Source organism: Cetorhinus maximus, chromosome 6 (genome assembly GCF_964194155.1).
Source record: "Cetorhinus maximus chromosome 6, sCetMax3.hap1.1, whole genome shotgun sequence".
NCBI lineage: Eukaryota > Metazoa > Chordata > Chondrichthyes > Lamniformes > Cetorhinidae > Cetorhinus > Cetorhinus maximus.
The window spans coordinates 91,844,373-91,866,095 of NC_135884.1; the positions used below are offsets into that span (position 1 = coordinate 91,844,373).

Here is a 21,723-nt window from a genome sequence, read left to right on the forward strand (position 1 = left end):
AATAGTACACGGATAGATTAGGCAACTATGTTTGCGCTACCTTGGTTGATTTCTTTTCAGCTTTTCATGTGATGCAACCATTTAAGCTTGTTGAGAAATTGAAAATCTTTGATGTCAGTCCCACTCTCCAACTTTTGAATCAATGATTTCTTTCACAACAGGACCCAGTGGATGTTAGTTTCCCAGATTTACTTGGAGCCCATGTTAATGAAGATTGGATCTCCTCGGGGTCATGTACTTTCACTTTTGTTTTCCATCCCCTACATGAATGATTGGTGATCAGAGCACGTGATGAAATGATCCTGAAGTATGCTGGTGATATGGTACTTGTGGGCCTTATAAGGATTAACAAAGTAAACTATAGGGACTCAGCGGAGAAGTTCGTAAAATGGTGCTGTGACAATTCTCTTAAACTGAACAAAAATGAGTTGGAAGAACTAGTTATAGACTTTAGGAAAAAGCCAGTTAATTATATTGTTCCTGTGAAAATTCATGATGTGGGCATTGAAGTAGTTACCAGCTACAAATAACTAGATGTCAAAGTAGATGATAAGTTGAATTGGAGGGAACGTTGTACAGATGTGCTAGCCAAGGGACATACAGATTATACTATCGCAAAATTAAAATCCTTTTCAGTAGGTCCCACAATCGTGAAACTCTTCTGTATGGCTGTTGTTGAGTGACATTGTTTTTGGCATCTCTCCTGGTACTGTGATCTGAGGAAAGTAGACTCTTTTTAAGAGGACAGATATTGTTGAACCAGGCAGGGAGGATATTTGATGAGCAGATCTTCCCTGATGAAATCTGCTCTCAAACTTTGAATGAAAGTTGAGAGTGTCATGAACAATGCGAATCACCCTTTTTCCTCAGTATTATTGTTGGATGTGTTCATGGAAAAGACTACAATCCCTCAAGATGCAAGATAAATCGATTCTTAAACTCGTTTGTGCCCTTTTTCAACAGGAGTTTGAATGGATGAGGATATGCACTCATGGGGCTAACTGATTATTTTAATGTGTTGGAATAGTTTTAATACTTTTCAATTAAAGTTAGACCTCTGTGATAGGCTAATTTTCTATCTTTTCATTTTTATTCACTTTTATGTAATTTTTGAATGAACGAGCGATCCATCAGAATTTCCATATGGACAATAAAGTGAAATTGAATGTAAATTAATTGGACGATTGCTTTTCCAATCTTCCTTTTGTTTCCACTCCCTCGCCCCAAACCTTCATGTACAGCTGAGGCAGCCATAGTGCCTGGACTCTGGCTGCTGATTCCCGAGCAACCCTCAGTCTCACCATTATTATTCAAAACTGAATACTGGCTGGAGAGTGAGATGCATTCAGGGACTCCTGCAATACCTGCTTGGTTCTTAACTGCTTGGTGGTCACCTATTCCCCCTCTGACTACCTAGCCTTAAGCTGCAGGGTGACTACATCAATAAACGTGCTCTTCACAAAATTCTCAACTTTGTGGGTGAACCTCAATGATGCCAACTGCTCCTCAAGCTCTGAAACCTAGACCTTTAAACCATTCATTATTTTTGATAATTTAGTTTTATTTTATTGTCTGATTCACAGTTCATTTTGAGTCAGTCCAAAGGATGAGACATACTGCAGTGTACCATCACATGGATATGCTGAACATTGTTTGCTTGTGTGGGGAGCAGAGGGGCGTGGTAAGAGGGCAGATGGGTGTTTTAGTTGGGAGCAACATGGAGATGCCTTTCTCAATTGGCCAGTGGGCAAAGATGTTCAATTAGCTAAAACAGATTGGCTGCCCTGGAGAGGTGTGGGACATTTCTAAACTGTCTATGTTCTCAAAACAGGATGTACATTCACAAGGAGAGGTGGTATCCTGTTTGGAAAAGGCTTTGGTGAGCGAAGACAAAATAATTTCTGATAACTGTAAGAAGGCCATCCTGCGTGTAGCTGAACTCTCTTCAGATGATTTCCACCTAGACAGACATCTGTACTTCTCCTGCAGAGATGATCGAGAGCGCTTTTGTGAAGATGTAAGTTGGTGTTTTAATTGCTTGGATTTTGTACATTAATGCCATTAGTGCTCTGACTGGGGGAAAAAAACCTCTGAATCAGGTACTTGCTTGCTAGTTTCTTTCCTAGCTCTCTAAACTCTGCCTGTAGGACCTCATCCCTTTTTCTCCCTATGTCATTGGCACTGATATGGACCATGACCATGTGCTGTTCGCCCCGTCCCTTCAGAATGCTCTGCAGCTGCTCAGTTACATCCTTGACCCTGGCATGATCTTGGATTCATGTCCATGGCCACTGAAATGCCTATCGCTATTGCTTTTCCAATCATCTTCTCTCCACCTGTACAGCCAAGCCAGCTATTGTGCCATGGATTCTGGCTGCACACCCCAGAGAAATAGTCAGTTTCACCATTATTTAAAAAAATTTTTTTATTCACTCACAGGATGGTAGCTTCGCTGGCTGGGCCAGCATTTATTGCCCATCCCTAGTTGCCCTTGAGAAGGTGGTAGTGAGCTGCCTTCTTGAACCGCTGCAACCCATGTGGTGTAGGTGTACCCACAGTGCTGTTAGGAAGGGAATTCCAGGATTTTGACCCAGTGACGGTGAAGAAACAGAGATATTTTTCAAGTCAGGAAATAAATCAGAACTCAATACTGGTTGGAGAGTGAGATGCACTCAGGGACTCCAGCAATACTTATCTTTTTCTTAACTGCCTGTGGTCACCCATTCCCTCTCTGGCTACTTAGCCTGAAATGGTGGGGTGACTAAATCTAGAAACTCTCACGACTCACTGGGGATATTGCAGTGCACTATCAAGGCCCACAGTTCCCCGAGCCACGACAAATGTGAAAAGTTTGATCAAACCACGTAATTGTTTAATTTAGGTTAACAGAATATGAAAACCAGATTTGTAAGCTTAATAAATAAATAGCTGTTTATTGAACAAATTGTCTTTAACCAGTAGCAAAAGAAATATGAACTGCTAATTTCTAGCTCTATAACCTAACCTCTACCCCATCTTAAATCCCTATACATACACCTACAAGACACATCAGGTACACAAAAACATGGATTTTAAGGGCAGAATAAAACAGTTCAATAACATCAATTCCGGAGTACAGGATTCGATGGGTTGATTTTGATTGATGTCTTCCAAATTCTTTTCAGTTCTTTGTTGATGACATGAGGTGGTCTTCCAAGCACTTTCAGTCTTTAGTTTACTGGTTGAGCACTTGCTTTTCAATGTCTCTAATGGTGATTTTCCCCTTTTCCTCTTGACAGGGGTTTTTTCAGAGAGAACAGGTTATAAAGATATGAGGGAATAAAAACAGCTGGCTATTATTGTAGAATTACTGGAATCTTACGTAAGAAAGAGGTTTTAGGTCTTTTCTTTTTTCAGGCTATGAGCTTTTGTGCTGCACTGCTCTCTCAAACCTGGTTAGGAGCCAATTAAAATGTTGCCAGGCAGTTCCCTGTTAGACCAGACTCCTCCTCGGCACCATCCTGTCTTTCATGGCGAACACTGTTCCAGGACAGCAACATTGTCTATGTCCCTCACACTGTTCCAGTAGAAATGTCTTTCAAACTGCAGCCATTGTAATTTTAACCCACAGTGCAGCAAAAATAAAAAGGATATGCTCTTTACAAAACATGCTATCCTACAGAACATGCTGTCCACTGAGGGTAACATTGAATATTAGGTTTTCTATATGTTGTAGAGTTTACCTTGCTGGAGCAAAATGGTGAAGGGTTTGAATTGGGCTGGGAGGGAAAGAAAAAAGGAATAGCAGAGAAGAAGAATCGGAAGTGCCCATGTACGGTAACCATTTGCTTTCAGTTTGCACTAGCATTTATTGGAATATGAAACTTGACCCAGTGTTGAAACCCCATTGAGAAATATTTTGGATGTTACCTTGCATGCAAGGATGTTTGAAGGGATCATGAGCATGAAAGAGGAGTATGTGAAAGCCATGATACATTTTTTTATCACTCTCACCTTGTAAGAGTGTAATTCTACTTTGGAAAATTCTGGAATCCATGTGCTGAGCATGCAGGTAAAAAGGGGGTTGTGTCATTGAAGATCATGCCTGATTTCCATGTCATAAATTGGCAGTTTGTTTTTCCACAGCTAAGTACTCTTTGCTGACAGGAAAAGCTGAAATAAGTAGGGCAGGATATCAAGCATTGTTTATCTGGCCTATTGGGGTTTTAATTTTTAAAAAAATATTTATCAACCAAGTTGTTGGTTCTTGAAAATAGGCTGACATCTTGGGACAGTTACAAAAAGGATAGCTCTTTAGGTCATGCAGTAACACAGCAACCAATCCTATGTTTTCTATTAGAGAGCAAATAAGGTTGGCAAAAAAATAATTGAGCATCAGCATGAAAGGGATAAAGTACAGATTGTCCTTGGAGCAGTTATGAAATTTTGCACCTGTTCTTCACATTGTGCCTGAGCAGTCTTTGAAAGAGCTATTCACATATTCCAATTCTCTCTCCCCCCACCCCCGCCCCACCCTTTCTCCGTATACTCTTAAATACTACTTGTTTAGCAGGTTTGCAAGTGCAAATAATTTGGGGCAATGGTGGTGTTTATGTATGTAAAATTAGCGGATTTTCTATTTGTAGCATCCAGATATTTTTGAGAGCATGGCCATACATCTGCAGTGTAAGAAAAATATATGGTCACAGAATAAAGACCAACTTACCTGGTTGGCAGTTAGCTTTCTAGAGACTGCATGTCTCACCAGGCAGGAGACTGTGACCCACCTGTTCACTGATTATGCTTTGGGGTATTCTGATGGGGAAGTTATAAAATGGCATTGTGACTGGCTTCAAAACTGGAAAGTGGCCTCCTATGTAGAAAATACATTGAATATGCACCACAGAAACAGGCCCTCAGCCCACATGGCCCATTAGTTAGTGTTCATGCTCCACACAAACCTGCCTCTTGTCATTGAACTATCTCAGCATAACCTTTTCTTCCTCATGTATTTATCGACTTTCCTGATAGATACATTGATGCTATTCACCTCAACTTCTTATGGTAGCAAATTCCGCATTTGAGCCACTCTTTGGGGAAAGAAATTTCTCTTGAAATCCCTGTTGGATTCACCAGTGGCTATTGTATTTATGGCTACTACTTTGTGTTTTCTGTAAATGAAAACGTCCTCTCATCTACTCCATCAAATCCCTTGATAATTTTAAAGATGTCCATCAGGTCACGCCACAGCCTTCCCTTTTCTCGAGTAAAGAACCTCACTCAGCCTGTTAAATCATTGCTGAAAGGTACAACCTCTCAATTCAAATACTCCAGTAAACATGTTTACATTTTTTCCAATGTCTCTACATCCTTTTTAGAAGTATGGAGACCAGAACTGTGCACAGTACTCCAGTAAGGCCTAACCAAGGTTCTGTGCAAGTTTAATGTAACTTCTGACTTTCAGTTCTCTCCTAGAATTGAACCCCAATGTTTTGATTGCCTTTTTAATTAGCTTTATTAACCTGCCTTGCTGCTTTAAGTCATTTGTTTATCTGTACTACTTAATCCCTTGGCTCCTCCATCCCAATTAGACACACTTATTTTCTAAGGACTGTGTGGTTTCTTTATTTTTCCCACCAAAATACACCACATCAGACTTAGCTATATTGAAATTAAGTTGCCAATTCCACAACCATTCTGCAAGTTTAGTAATATTGTCTTCTATTTTGACGCAGCCCTCCTCAGTCATAACTATACTCTCAAATTTGGTGTCACCTGCAAATTTTGTAATGCGCTTCAGATTGCTGAGTCCATACCTTTTGTGTAAATAGCTTAGGAGTTTCGTTCATAACTTGGACAGAAGCTTCAGAGATTTGGTTGATATTTTCTTAATCTTTGTGTTGCATTCATTAATGTATAGCTAAGTGGTGCTATTAAAATTAACAAAACTGTCTTAATTTACAAATTACCTTGACCATTGAGGCATACACCTCTGTGAAGCCCTTGGTGCAATTGGGCAAAAATGAATGTTGGGATAAAGGAGGAGATAGTTGGGGTGGACAAAAGCTTGACGAAAGAGGTAGTCTGTTTTAAGGAGGGGCTTAAATGAAGAACAGGGGATGGAGATGAAGTGGCATTTAGGGATTTCCAGAACATAGTCTCAGTGGGTAAGGGTATGGACAACAGCTGAAGTTTATGAAATTGAGAGATGGTGCTGATTGTTGATTTTGAGTGTGGTGGCAGGTCACAAGATTGAATCCTACTGTAGAGTTTCTGGTTCTTGCTGGCAAGATCAGAGAAGGCCGTGGCATTTTCCAGTGGGAGAGGAAAAGGATAATCTGATGGGATGCTTGACTGTGTGGTACTTTTTGCCCCATAGCTGGTAAAAGTGGGCATTTGGCAATGTTTTGAAAACCAATAACTCTGGAAAGACTTAAAAATGTGGAACAAAAATCGAATTACCTGGAAAAACTCAGCAGGTCTGGCAGCATCGGTGGAGAAGAAAAGAGTCGACGTTTCGGGTCCACACGACCCTTCAACAGAACTGAAAAAGTTCTGAAAAAGAACTGAACTTAAAAATGTGGATATATTTTTGCATGTAATAGTCAAAACTGGGAGAAGGGACAGCAAGTTCTGGATGCACAATATTTCCATGATGTTTGGGTTCTCAAAATAAAAGATTTGAGTACAAACTAACTGATAGAATTGATTTTTAATGTCACACATTTAATCTGTCTTGTTTCCCCTAAGAATCAAAAGTTGAGAAATGTTCTCAATTAAATCACAAGATACCCAGACCATAGAGTGCTCAAAAATTGATAATTCAAGATGTTGATTCCCAAGGAGCTTATTATGTGGGATACCTATGTGAATTGCTCACAACTTCTTCTTATTAACTGTTATTGTTTTCACCAATATTAAATCTGGTAGGTAACTGGATATCTTAAATGCCTTTATGACCCTGCTTTTGTTGCCGCACATTTACTTCCTTTCCAGATTTTTGAGCTTAATAAATTTGCAGTTTGTTTCAATTGTTGGCTGTTAACAGAGGTAGGGGAGATAATTGTGCACTGTTGCAAGCTCCAGCTTCTTTGTGAAGGGAATTATGTTTTTAAACATAAGGCTTCAACTTTCAATAACTTAATTTTTATTGGGAGTGGTGATGTGGCTGGAGTGAGTTTCAAATAAATATCTTATAATGTCACGATTTGAAGCAAGTCTCCATTTGGAAGCGTGGGGGAAGTGAAGAGGGAAATATCAAGCTCATTGGAAGAACTGCTTCCACTACTAACATCATAGAAGGCATTGTATACCCACCAATTTGGAACTGCTATCTTGTGACAACCCTGTAATCTAATACTGGCTTAGTTTATTAATGTACTCCTGATTATGGAAGCAAACTCCATTATATATGAATTAGTTCAGCTATTGTTTCACAACAAATTTGGAAAGCAGTTTTCCAAAGCATTGTATAAATTGTATATTTAATGTCATTCCTTATTTTCTTTTAAATTGAGGGGAATTGGGCAAGGCAATCTACTCTGAGATGGCTAGATGTTAACTGGGAGGGTGGAGAGAGAAGAGCAGCAACTTGATTTGCCATTTTGTGGTTTGGAGGAATCTCCATTCAGTTTCCCTTGATGACCTGTAGAGGATGATTGTAAATAGGAATAATGTGTGTGGGCTCCTGTCATAACATTGTGCAGTATTGTGCTGATTGTTCAACCTGTGTGGTTGGCATTGAAAATTTTAGCCCCCCACCACCCTGTAATTAGGAAAAACCCCTGGAGTATCAACTTGGCGGTGGTGGGGCCCTCAGGATTTCTTGTAACATTTAGCTTCAGCTTCAGTTTTAATGTACAATTCTATGAAGGTGTCCTTTAATCCTTGAGCAACCAGGACAGTGCAGCAACAGCTTGCATTTATATGATACTTGAGAGCCTTGCATCTTTGTCAATTTCAGTTTCTTCTTGGTTTCATTCTGTAAATGGCATTCAGCTTTAAATTGCACCTGTTTGGTGCAATTTTCTACCACGCCTTGCTATTGGCCATTAATCCTTCTGCCTTTTTGTTGACTCCATAGATTCAGGGTGGAGAGGGCCGTGTATACAAGTGCCTTTTCAACCACAAATTCGAAGAAGCCATGAGTGATAAGGTAAGCAGCCAGTTGGTTTGAGCATCCTTATTGCCCCCCCTCAAGCCATCCACTTGTATGCTGTTATATCTTGGCCTCATTTGAAATGATTTGCCAGTCATTTTTTTAGTGCACATTTCCACTTGCTGGTTCAATGTGTTCCAATTGCCACTTCCCACTGACATGTTATGTTTGCAGGGATTGCAACCTTTGTTTCTGAACATGTAGAAGTTCCCATTTGTTTAGTATTACTCTGCTTTTTATATTTTTGTTTGAATTGTAACATTTAACATGTGTCTAGTTAATCTTTTCAATCCTGCCGCAGTGGAGTCCTTTGCTGTTTTAGTGGAATATTTTATTTGGTTTCCAAGTTGTTCTTTGAAGCGTAATGTTTGTTTTGTATTTTCATTGAATATCTGTTACCCTTCAACACTCACCTGCAGGTTAGATGTACACCTGTGCAGCTGACTAAATAATAACTGACTGCAAAGTGACCTGGTATTGTACACTCCCATGTGTATATAAATTAGTCATCTTGCATGTCTACATCTCTGGATTAGAGTGTTCTACTCCCAAGAAATATTCTCAGTTTTATTTGGACAAAGTTGAGCCGGGCAGATGCACGTTAGAAAGTTTAGCAGGTCGCACATTCCTTATAAGTTTTCACAAGATCTAACAATAAGTGCTTTTGTATTTTTGCATCACCTATGTACTGCCTTCAACAAAGATGAGTGAAGAGTAAGGAATCAATACCTGAATCTTGCCCTGGACACACAGGTGTTTGCTCTCAGCTCCTGCACAAGAATCAGTGCCCATAATAGTGATTCAGAAATTGGACCTGGAATGACCAACTATCACTTCTCAAAATCAGTAAGGCCTAAAGGGATGTCTGACCTTCTATTAAACTGCAACTCTTTGATAGTTGAACAGCTCCAAATTACCGAATGCTGGGACTGCCCCGATAAACTCCTAGTTTCGTAGCTTCAGAGCACAACTCCACCTTTTATCTTCCATTATTGCTGATGCTGTTGGTTGAGAATTTTATGTATCAATTTTTTGTGGTGTCCAAATTTACGGTGTTATTTGTGGGAATGTTGGATATAACTTTACACCCTTAAAGCACTAGCACTCACCTTTGATCCTGGACTGGCCCAGAATCAGTGCCCACTTGCTATATAACTGGATTTTATGTATTTTTACTGCTTGCTTGCATAATTCATATAAGCGAGTTGGATTGATGCGTACTCATGCATATGAAAGTGCTTCACTTTGCTGTGTGTTGAAAGATGGGGAGAGTATTCTTTGTAGAAATAAAACCTACGTCCCCAAAATTAAGTTTAGTGGTTGGTAATGTAGTGACCACTGAGTCACAGAAAGATTAAATTCATACCGTTCTAAATGTGGCCAAGTTATTAAGGAAATGAAAAGCAGATGGGTTTTGTTTGCAATATGCCTGTTAAATTGCAAAGTTGTTGCTTGCAGCTTTACATGTGCCACGTTTTAGATGCTGGAAGTCATTAGCAGTGTTCCTCCAGAGTAAGCATTGCTTAAGTACAATCTCCCAGAATTGTGGAACTTAATTGAATGCCTGGTCAAGGAGCAGCACCAAGAGTACATTTACAAAATGGCTGCCAGATTCAACCTGAAATTTTTCAGGCACAACATTTTAAATTGTTAAAACAGGCATGCATGATGAGACTTGATTTAAAGCTAGATAATCCCATCTAGTTTCCTGTTCTGATGCTCAATACAATCTAGATTTAAATGAAAATGATATCTAGTTTCTGTTATAATTATTCAATTTGATGCCTTGAAGGATGAACAGTAAAATAAAGATTGCTATTGGAGCAAAGAGAAGAGGCAGTAATCGAACATTCTCTCTCCCGTTTCATATTCTCCCATTATGGAGCAAATTCAGACCCTTTAATCACTCAACCATTTTGTATCGGTTGCTGGTAGAAACGTTCACGTTGTCTGCATAAAAACTCACTCATTCACTGGAGTTTACTTCCCCCGTGTACAAAAAACAAATTCATAGGAGGCCATCCTGCTACTGGGCGTTATTTAAAGTGAATTTGTTGCTTTGCTGTTGTGTGCACAAGGTTTTTGAGATGCAAGTGTTATACTTGAAGAGAATTTTGGAATGTTGAACGAGGGCAAATATGACACATATACAGACAACCAAGTTCCCACCTGCAGAGTGAGATCAGCTTCAGAGGAGATGATTGTTAGGGATGTAATTCTTTTAATTGACTGCACTTTACAAATCAACATTCAGCAGCAGGCCACAAAGCCCAATCTTTGAGGCATTTAATACGTTATAATGCACACAGTAAGTTCAATAACCTTATCAATGCTGGTATGGTAGCATAATGGTTATGTTAATGGACTAGTAAACCAAACACCTGGACTATGACCTGGAGAGAAGTTCAAATCCTACTATAGCAAGAGGGGAATTTAAATTCAGTTAATTAAAATAAAATCTGGAACAAAAAGCTAGTACTGTATCAGTAATGGTGACCATGAAACTGCTGGGTTGTCCAAAGAATCCACTCATCCGTTAGGGAAGGAAACCTGCCATCCTTACCCAGCTGGCCTATATGTGACTCCAGGCCTCAACACCTGTAAAAGTAAAATTGCTTTGCAAGCCATTCAGTTGTGTTAAACTGCTATGAAAAAGTCTAATAAAAAGAAAACCGAATGGCCTACCCAGCATCAGCCTCTGCACTGAATACAAAAAAGCACTTCCAGCCCAATCAACCCTGCAAAGCCCTTACATCTGGAGACTTGTGCCAAAATTGGGACAGCTTTCCCACAAGCAACAGTCTGTCATATTTTCAGAATCATACCTTATAATCAATGCCCCAGATTCTCCCATCACCATTCCTGGTTTAGTCCTGTCTCATAGCAGGATAGCCTGACCAAAGCCCTGTGCAGATTCTCCAAGTCTGCTCCTTTTAAATTAATGAGATATCCTAAAAACAAAAAGCTAAAAGCTACTGCGGATGCTGGAAATCCAAAACAAAAATAGAATTACCTGGAAAAACTCAGCAGGTCTGGCAGCATCGGCAGAGAAGAAATCAGTTAACGTTTCGAGCCTTCATGGCCCTTCGGCAGAACTGAAGCATAGTTAGGAGAAGGGAGAAATATAAACTGGTTTAAGGTTGGTGGGGGGGAGACATTGAGGGTGTGGTGATTGTGGAGATGAGCAGATAATCAAAAGATGTCACAGACAAAAGGGTCAAAGAGGTGTTGAAGGTGGTGATATTTGTCTGAGAAAAGTGCTAATTAAGAATGGAAGACAGGATATTCAAAGTACAGCTCTAGTGGGGGTGGGGTGGAAAGACTAACAAGGTTTTAGTTTTAGATTTAAAAATAATGGAAATAGGTGGGGAAAGAAGAATCTATATAAATTATTGAAAAAAAAGGGGGGGGGTGGAAAAGAGAGAAACGGGGTGGGGATGGGGGGAGGGGAAGTTTAAGATCTAAAGTTGTTGAATACAATATTCAGCCCGGAAGGCTGTAAAGTGCCTAGTCGGAAGATGAGGTGCTGTTCCTCCAGTTTGCGTTGGGCTTCACTGGAACAATGCAGCAATTCCAGGTAATTCTATTTTTGAATGAGATATCCTTCCTTGTTGCAGTGACTGCAACTAAACCTGGTTATGCCATGAAATTCTCATGGACAAACTTAGATCCTTTCTAAAGCCATGACCTTTTGCAATCAATGGCAAACAATCCTGTGGTAAGGCTTCCCTTGGACCTGACTTATTTCAATCCAGCGGTTGGGTATTGACTGGAGATTGCCTTGTTGCTGCCTTAATAGGAATTACAATTATGATTTTTTTTGCCTTTTAATATGTATGAAATTATAGATCATCTTGGAGCTATACTGCTTAGCAGCAAGAATTGTTGTTAATTGTATAAATTAAGGGTAAGGATAAACAGGTGGAGGGCATTCATCAGTTGAGCGCACATAGATGCTTACTGACACTGGGGTGATGAGTAGGGCGAGAAGCTAAACACTTGTTTCACTTTGAGAATAAATCTAAATTGAGTAAAGATTCATTTCTGGTCACTTCATTCAATAAATGGCTGTTAGAAATTTAATCATCACCTTTTTAGGGTTGGAGGACATATCATGAAGTTAGAAAACAGTAATTCTATTAAGCCTTTCAATGCTGGAGACCCATTGTATTTTGTTAACCGGAGAGACCGAGTTTGCTGATGGGTGCTTTGGTTTCAGCCCTTCTAGTCCTGAATTTTAATTGCACTGCTGAGAGTAACTGAAATTCACTGCACTAAGTCACAATTGTAGTTTCAGCATTAACAGCTTGAACTTGAGTATCATCTCAGACATAGCAGAGCATCCCAAAGTCTTCACAAAAAAAGAGAGGGGAACAGACACTAATCAGGAGGAGGGCCAAAGGGAGGCGGACTAGGTGTAACGGGAGTCATGAGAGATGTAACTAGGTGGGACTAGGTTCAAAAGAGAGTTGGAGAGGCAGGGTTGTGTTGAGGGCTGTGTCACTGACAGTGGAACCGGGGCATACAGGCCCATGTGAGCTGGGATGGAGGACTAGATGACTAGGGTGAAGTCAGACCATTGAGGAATTTTGTAAACGTGAGAGAAGATTTTAATATCAAGATCAAGGATTTTGAATGTACTACTTACTAGTTTAATATTTCTATTTTCACCAGCTGTGTGAAATGCTTTAACAGGAATTGGACAGTTTTATTTACAAAATTAAATGAAGTTGAGGTAAGTCAGGTGCTCAAGGAGTATTATGTGTATTAAATAGGAGTTTGGATCCTGGAATTTTTGTTCCTGTTGCGTGAGCCGGGGGTGCATTCTTCGTGCTGCTGCTTGACCTCGTTAAAAGTCACATTGTTCTGTAAAAATGTATTTTCATTTTGAGGACTTCCGCAGTATGATGATTTCTATTCCCTTTCCAGTGTCGTGAGGCACTCACAACACGACAGAAACTGATCGTTCAGGATTACAAAGTGAGTTACTCCCTGGCCAAGGCATGTAAAAATGACCTCAGGAAATATCGGTGCAATGCAGAGAACTTGCCGCGTGCCCGCGAGGCTCGACTTTCCTACTTGTTGCTCTGTCTGGAATCTTCAGTGCATCGAGGTAAGTGTTAACTGTTAGTGGCAATGGTCTCCATTCAGGCATGTAGTCTGATCTCCCACCTTTTTACCAAGGTTGAAACTGAGGAGCAGGGAGAATAGAAATGGATCAGTGGTGGGATCATAGCTTGAGTTCTGATGTTTTCTTTGCTCGTTGATGCCTGTACGCCCAACCAAAAAAAGGGACTTCAGGAAATCCGAGGTAACGTTTTAAAAGATGACAGACAACCCAGTGAAAAAACAGACACTTGGATTAATAATCAGACAGGTTGCCAAGATTGAGTTCGCACTTTAAAGTTGCCATAAAGCATTTGTATTTTGATGTGTGATTTTCCTAGTTCCTAATCCAGACACTATTGTTAGCATGTGGCGAGTAATAGCTCTGTCACTCGATCATAATTCTGTACCTTCTGGAAAACAAATGTTAGTGCCATTGAAAAATCATGGGAACTTGATGTATGCCCTTTGGCCACAGAGAGAGCTCAACAAAAGTCATAGTACATGAACTGTTAAGTTTGATTCTGTGTACATCCCATGGAAAAGGAGGGGGGTGGTAGTCTTGCAATCCATAAGAGGATGCTAGGGAATGGGGTGTACCTCCAATAATTCCTGCTCATGGGTGTGTGTTATGTGTAATGATGCTGATGTTCACTGATTATCTCCCCGACCGGACAGGTCGACAGGTGAGCGGCGAATGTCAAGGAGAGATGTTGGATTATCGTAGAATGCTGATGGAGGATTTTTCACTGAGCCCTGAAATTGTCCTCAACTGTCGCAGTGAGATTGAACTGCACTGTTCAGGCCTGCACCGGAAAGGCCGGACATTACACTGTTTGATGAGAATGGGTCGAGGTGATAAGGGCAGTCTGGGACAGAACTGCCAGCAGTCAGTAAGTGTTTTGATAGGTAGAAAAACCATGGTCTTTTAACCTGTAGATTGGGTATTTTTAAGTTACAACATATCATTTGGCAATGTTGATGTTGGATCATTTTCTACTTGTGACTGCACCGCACAGGAAAGGCACCTTCAAAGGGAACATTTCCAGCACACCAAGAGCAGATGTTGACAGTTCTGCAGATGTTGTTGGCCTTTGTCAGTGGAAGACGCCACATTGCCTCTAATGAGATTACATGGGGAAGCTAAATGTCAACACAGGAGGGTGCACTTTTAATGAGATGTTTGGTTTTTCATTAGTGGCTAATCTTATTGTGCGTCTGCGTGTGTGGCTGTTCTGGACTTTTAAAAAAAAAAATTAAAATAAAACCCAACACAAACCTCTTAATGTCAGCAAATAGCATGCCATGCCTTAATGAATAGTGAAATAGGTGTTTGACTGTAGTGAAAATCAGTGTCATGACCTGGGATACCATATATGTGCTGCACAGAAACAGTGCACCTCAAAAGTTTCTCCTTAGTTGTACAGAGAATGCAGCCAGAGGTGTACTAATGTGTTTACATCGTTAATAGCATGTAGCGCAAACCTCAGTCAGTTTTGTGGGGTGTGCGGGGCTTTGTTTGAGTACTTGAGGGCCAAAGAACTTGGGAGCTGAAAGAAATTGATTATAACCTGTAAACAGTCCTTTGTTGCCTCCCAGACCAGATTTCTAGTTAGTCTGTGCATGCTTAATGCCCCCTCTGCTCCCATTCCAGCTTCAGTCCCTAATTCAAGAAACCGACCCTGGTGCAGACTACCGTATTGATCGAGCACTGAATGAAGCCTGTGAGTCTGTCATCCAAACAGCCTGTAAACACATCCGCAATGGAGATCCAATGTAAGTCAGAGAAAGTATGGTGTTTGCTGCTCTAATCTCGGGTATGTCGAGTCCATGTATGAGATGCTAGACTTGGGCTTCTGTTTGTATGCCTGTGCCTTTAACTGCAACAAAATTTGGGAATCTCGAGTCCAGATAAAAGTGTACAAGAAGGCATAATCTTAAAATTATAGTTAAGCCATTTAGGAGTGAATTCTGGAAGCACTATTTCACACATATCACAGTGGGAATATGGAACTCGCTCCCCACAAGACTGTGGATATGGGTCAAGGGATATTGAACAAAGTCTGGTAAATGGTGTGAGGAACTGATTTAATGGAACGATGGAACAGGCTTGAGTGACTGAATGACCTTCTCCTGTGCTAAACAGCCATTTGGGTAAAGGCATCATCCAGAGAAGCACAAAGCCCCACAGGCTCAGTGTCCTAGGTTCAATTTCTGATCCATGCTGAGTCTCAACCAGCGAATTAATTGGGGTGCTTCAGTACCATTAGCTAGTCAGGGTTACTGTTCTTGTTCATTATCCAATGACTCTCAATGGAAAGTATGCATGTTAACAGAATTTTTGCATTGGCTTCAGCTTTTATGCTTTCTATTTCTAGTCTTGAGTTTTGTATGAAAGAGCTGCCATTGCCTACGGAACCGTAGTCCAGCAAGAGTCACGTTTTCAAAAGATGAGGAGCAATATATAGACAGAAGCCAAGTGCATTTTATTAAACGGAAAACTGCTGGATGCATGTGCAGATTAACACCAGTAACATTGTGTGATTGTAACTAAAGCTTCAATACTGTCTTATTTTCAGCTGGCTGAGGCAAGCTGCTCAATTTACAGACTTTTGTGCTTTACCGGTGACAGTCCTGTATTTGAGGATGGATTAAACCAAGCTGTTCTAACACTCACTGTATTTTCTATTGGCAGGATCCTCTCATGCCTGATGGAGCACCTGTACACAGAAAAGATGGTGGAGGAGTGTGAACATCGCCTGCTTGAGCTGCAGTACTTCATCTCCCGTGACTGGAAGTAAGCATTAGCGTCTGTCCTGCCCATGTGTAAAGTTATATGCCTAAGTACATTGTAACCAAACTGAGCTTGTTACAACTCAAACATTAACTGCTAGAAATCTGAAGTCAAAGTCAAAACAAAAATGCTGTAAATATCAGTGGCATACAAAAAAGAAAGGCAAATATTTAATGAAAATGGAAATATATGGAAAATGACTGAAAGACCAGCTAGTCAATTTAGCCTGTCCTCTTCCCTCCTGGCATGGTGTGTCACCTTTGTATGCTATCACCTCCGTGCAACCGGGCAATCTCCTTGTGTGAGGCAAATGTTAAGGGTGGGGGGAAGCTTGGGAAAATTACTCTGACCTCCAAAGGCAAGCAGGCAATTCCAAGAGACAGTGGTGACTTAGAGAACTTCCTTATGGCCCATCTACCTTCCATTTGTTTACCACAAGCATCAGGAGAGAAAGGCTGATCATTACAGAAGAGGAGTGGGGAGTGGGACAGGTGAAACATACTGATGATGCTGACCTCTTTCACTGTAAATAGGCATTTTTCATGCCTATTAGATTGTGAACCCATTTGAACCTAATTGAAAATGGTTGATAAATGCTGAATGAAGGGCAGCTTGTACAGTGATTAATCCTTTCCTGATGAACAAGCAAGAGCTCCATACAGTTGATAAACCAATACCTGATGAATAAGCAGCACTGTACGATTAGTGTTGCAGATTTGCCAGTGATATTTGCATTGACTCCATTTTTTTTAATGCTTTTAAATATAAAAGTATTGGTTTGAAATATTTTGAATTCATCCAATTGAGAATTAGATTAGAACTTCACTGAATTGCCTGTTCCCTTGTCATGTGTAGGTTTATATTGGGGTGGGCTTGCCGGCTGTACAGAGGTACATGGAGACAGAGTTCTAATGATAGCTGGATAATGTCCATTTTAGTGGGACACTAAGCAGGACCACGACTACTATATTTTGAAAAGGACGAGCTTCTACTAATTTTCCATGCACCCCTCAAGATGCTGACTTGTGCTGAAAATGCCAAGAACGAGTAGGAATGGAATGATCATGAGATGATATTGTGTGAAAATTAGTGTTCAGCTTATCCTTGTAAAATGTGTGTGTATATGTCAGTCCGCAGGCCAATGTCATTTCAGTGAAATATAACGGAAGACATTGTTTGCAAGATGCCTTGGGATCTCTTGCATGTTAAGAGCTCGATACAATGCACAGTGTTCTGGTTGTAGACTGTCTTTGCATAAATGACCCAAGTGCCATTAAAGAGTGGGTGGTAATTTTATTGGGAATCTCGATTGTAAAATAGAATTGTTGAGGTTTCTAACAATATCTTCTGGCTTCCATCTTTAGACTGGACCCCGTTCTTTATCGCAAGTGCCAGGGTGATGCTTCCAGACTTTGCCATACTCAGGGTTGGAATCAAACCAGTGAGATGCTGCCCCCTGGAGCAGTGTTTTCTTGTCTATATCGTCATGCTTATCGTACAGAAGAACAAGGACGCAGGGTGAGAATGATGGATCTTCCATTTCTGTGCAACGTTAAGCATGCTTTTACCATTTTGGAGGGAAGAGTTGGTTCAGAAAATTTTCCATACACCCCTCGTAGACCAGTTATGCTGAAGGTGTCTGCAGCCCAGGGGTCATTCCTTTAGAGAGACCTTGGACATGGAGTGGCATCACAACTGAGCTTGGCCATGGATTATCCAGATGTAATTTCCTGCAAAATCTTCATTTCAAAGGGCGATGCACAAAGAAACTGACTGGCGAATGTTTTCATCCAGCATGGGGTAATTAGTGTAATCATGGGCATAGATGATTAATGTCTAAAGCAGCCACTTTCATAAACCATCTAATCCTTCTCCGCTCTAAGTAGCTAAATAGTATTTCATTATTGGCTGAGGTGGCACTGACCTCCTTCATTATGGTATAAAGTTTTAATCTTGGAACTTTAAGTCACTTTAATTGAACTGTTCAGCACTGCACTGCTGAGGATGAAAAGGTATGTCCACAAATAAATTCACCCATTAACACTTGTTTGTTTCGTTTTATACTAAAACTTGCCTTGATTTCTGTAGATGAGCTTTCAAGGGCTCAGTGGTGCTCTGCATTTTGTTTTATGAGTAGGTGCTGACTGAGTTCTGGGGTGTGGTCTAAAAGGTGTTCAGTTAATGCACAGGGCTTACTACTTTTTTTATTCATTCACTGGACATGGGTGTTACTGGCTAGGCTAGCATTTATTGCCCTTTCCTAATTGCTCTTGAGAAGGTGGTGATGAGCCACCGCCTTGAACTGCTGAAGTCCATGTGGTGTAGGTACAACCGCAGTGCTGTTAGGGAGGGAGCTCCAGGATTTTAACCCAGTGACAGTGAAGGAACAATTATATGGCTCCAAATCAGGATGGTATGTGGCTTGGAGGGGAGCTCACAGTTGGTGGTGTTCCCATGCATCTGCTGCCCTTGTCCTTCTCTGTGGTGAAGGCCACCCGTTTTTGGAAGATGCTGTTGAAGGAGCCTTGGTGAATTGCTGCAGTGCATCTTGTAGATGGCACACACTGCTGCCGCTGTGCATCGGTGTTGGAGGGAGTGAATGTTTAAGGTGGTAGATGAGGTGCCAATCAAGCAGGCTGCTTTGTCCTGGATGGTGTCGTGCTTCTTGAGTGTTGTTGAAGCTGCACTCATCCAGGCAAGTGGAGATTATCCCATCACACTCCAGACTTACGCCTTGTAGACAGTGGACAGGCTTTGGGGAGTCAGGTGGTGAGTTAACTAGTGCAGAATTCCCAGCCTCTGACCTGCTCTTGTAGCCACAGTATTTATATGGCTGGTCCAGTTCAGTTTCTGGTCAATGGTAACCCCCAGGAAGTTGTTAGTGGGGGATTTAGCAATGGTAATGCCATTGAATGTCAGGGGGGCGATAGTTAGATCCTCTTGTTGGAGATGGTTGTTGCCTGGCATTTTTGTGGCGTGAATGTTACTTGCCACTTGTCAGCCCAAGCCCGAATATTATCCAGGTTTTGCTACATATGGACACAAACCGCTTCAGTATCTGAGGAGCCGCGAATGGTGCTGAACATTGTGCAATCATCAGTGAATATCCCCACTTCTGACCTTATGATGGAGGAATGTTCATTGATGAAGCAAGATGGTTGGGCCTAGGACATTACCCTAAGGAACTCATGCAATGTTCCGGGACTAAGTTTATTGTCCTCCAACAACCATCTTCCTTTGTGCTAGGTATGACTCTGACCAGTAGAGAGTTTTCCCTCGATTCCCTTTGACTCTAGCCTTGATGTCAAGAGCAGTCACTCTAACCTTACCTCTGGAGTTCAGCTCTTTTGTCTGTGTTTTCACCAAAGCTGTAATGAGGTCAGGAGTTGAGTGGACCTGGCAGAACCCAAACTGAACGTGAGTCAGTGGGTTATCGTTGAGTAAGTGTCACTTGATAGCACTGTCGACGACACCTTCCATCACTTTGCTGATGATCGAGTGTAGACTGATGGGGTGGTAATTGGCCGGGTTGGATTTGTCCTGCTCTTTGTGTACAGGACATACCTGGGCAATTTTCCACATTGTTGGGTAAATGCCAGTGTTGTAACTGTACTGGAACAGCTTCGCTAGGAGCGCAGCTAGTTCTGGAGCACAAGTGTTCTGTATCATTGCCAGAATATTGTCAGGGCCCATTGTCTTTGCTGTATCCAGTGCCATCAGCTGTTTCTTGATATCACGTGGAGTGAATCGAATTGGCTGAAGATCAGCAATTGTGAAACTGGGGACCTCTGGAGGAGGCAGAGTTGAATCATCCACCTGGCACTTCTGGCTGAAGTTAGTATCAAATACCCTGTCTCTGTGCTGGGCTCCCCACCTCCCATCAATGACAATGGGGATATTTGTGGAGACTCCTCCTGTTAATTGTTCACTTGTCCACCACCATTCATGACTGGATATGGCAGGACTGCAGAGCTTAGATCTCATCCATTGGTTTTGGGATTGCTTTGCTCTGTCTATTGCATGCTGCTTTTGCTGTTTGGCATGTTAGTATTCTTGTGTTGTAGCTTCGCCAGGTTGACATCTCATTTTTAGGTATGCTTGGTGCTGCTCCTTTCATGCCCTCTTGCACTCTTCTTTGAACCAGGGTTGATCCCCAGTTTGATGGTAATGGTTGGGTGGGGAATGTGCCGGGCTGTGAGGTTACATATTGTAGTTGAGTACACTTCTGCTGCTGACTGGTCCACTGCGCATTGTGGATGCCTATGTTTGAGTTGAGATCTGTTCAAAATCTATCCATTTAGCATAGTGGTAGTGCCACACAACACGATGGAGAGTATCCTCAATGTAAAGATGGGACTTTGTCTCCACAAGGACTGTGCGGTGGTCACTTCTGCAATAGTGTCATGGGCAGATGCATCTGTGACAGGTGAGGATGAGGTTTTTCCCTCTTGGTTCCCTCACCACCTGCCAAAGACCCAGTCTAGCAGCTATGTGCTTTAGGACTTGGCCAGCTTGGTCTGCAGTGGTGCTACCGAGCCACTTTTGGTGATGGACATTGAAGCTCCCCACCCATAGTACGTTCTGTGCCCTTGCCACCCTCAGTCTTCCAACTGATGTTCAACATGGAGGAGCACTGACTCGTCAGCTGAGGGATGGTGGTATGTGGTAATCAGAAGGAGGTTTCCTTGCCCATGTTTGACCTGATGCCATGAAACTTCATGGGGTCTGGAGTCGATGTTGAGGACTCATGGGGCAACTCACCACTGTGCTGCCACCTTTGTTTGGTCTGTCCTGCTGGTGGGAGAGGACATGCCCAGGGATGGTTATAGTGGTGTCTGTGACATTGTAAGCTATGATTTGGTGAGTATGGCTATGTCAAGCTATTGCTTGACTAGTCTGTGGGACAGCTATCTCAATTTTGGCACAAGACCTGAGATGGCAGGAAGGAGGACTTCGCAGAGCTGGATTTGCCATTGTCGTTTCTGGTGCCCAGGTAGATGCTGGTGGTCTGTCTGGTTTTTTTTAGACTTTGTAGTGGTTTGATACAACTTAGATTTAAGAGTCAACCACATTGCTGTTGGTCTGGTGTCACATTTTGGCCTGACCAGGTAAGGACAGCAGATACATACGAATATATGAATTAGGAGCAGGAGTAGGCCCTTCGAGCCTGCTCCACCATTCTGTAAGATCATGGCTAATTGGAATGACCTACCCCCTTGTTAATCACAAATCTATCTAGTTCTGCCTTAAAAATATTCAAAGACTCTGCTTCCACCTTTTTTCTACTTCCACATTTCCTTCCCTAAAGGACATCAGTGAACCAGATGGGTTTTTACGACAGTGGTTAACATTAGTGAGACTAGCTACTAATTCAAGATTTATTCAGTGAATTTAAGCTCCACCAGCTTCTGTGGTGGGATTTGAACCCATGTCCCCAGAACATTAGCCTGGGTCTCTGGACTGTCCAGTGACATTACCACTATGCCACCACCTCCCCGTAATGCAATGTGACCACAAAATGAGATACACTAGTGGTTGCCTCTGTTTCAGATAGATACCATCTTGTAGGGTAAATTAAATTGAAAGAACAACGCCTTTTATTAGGAGCTTTATTTTTTTGAATTACTGTGATATTTATCTGATTTCCCACACCTGACATTCTTTGTAGATTTGTACCTGCAGCTTG

The 21,723-nt window shown here is 41.5% G+C and overlaps 1 protein-coding gene across 4 annotated transcripts in view; it reads left to right on the forward strand.

Annotated features, from left to right (window-relative positions):
• Positions 1-21,723, forward strand: part of glg1a (golgi glycoprotein 1a) — a 168,327-nt gene that overhangs the window by 109,935 nt on the left and 36,669 nt on the right. For all 4 annotated transcript variants that reach the window (XM_078544055.1, XM_078544056.1, XM_078544052.1 and 1 more), the window contains 7 exons: positions 1,832-2,017; positions 8,063-8,134; positions 13,067-13,250; positions 13,922-14,136; positions 14,898-15,019; positions 15,939-16,040; positions 17,402-17,555. In XM_078544055.1, coding sequence (XP_078400181.1) covers positions 1,832-2,017; positions 8,063-8,134; positions 13,067-13,250; positions 13,922-14,136; positions 14,898-15,019; positions 15,939-16,040; positions 17,402-17,555 — 1,035 coding nt within the window. The remainder of the gene's footprint in view (positions 1-1,831; positions 2,018-8,062; positions 8,135-13,066; positions 13,251-13,921; positions 14,137-14,897; positions 15,020-15,938; positions 16,041-17,401; positions 17,556-21,723) is intronic.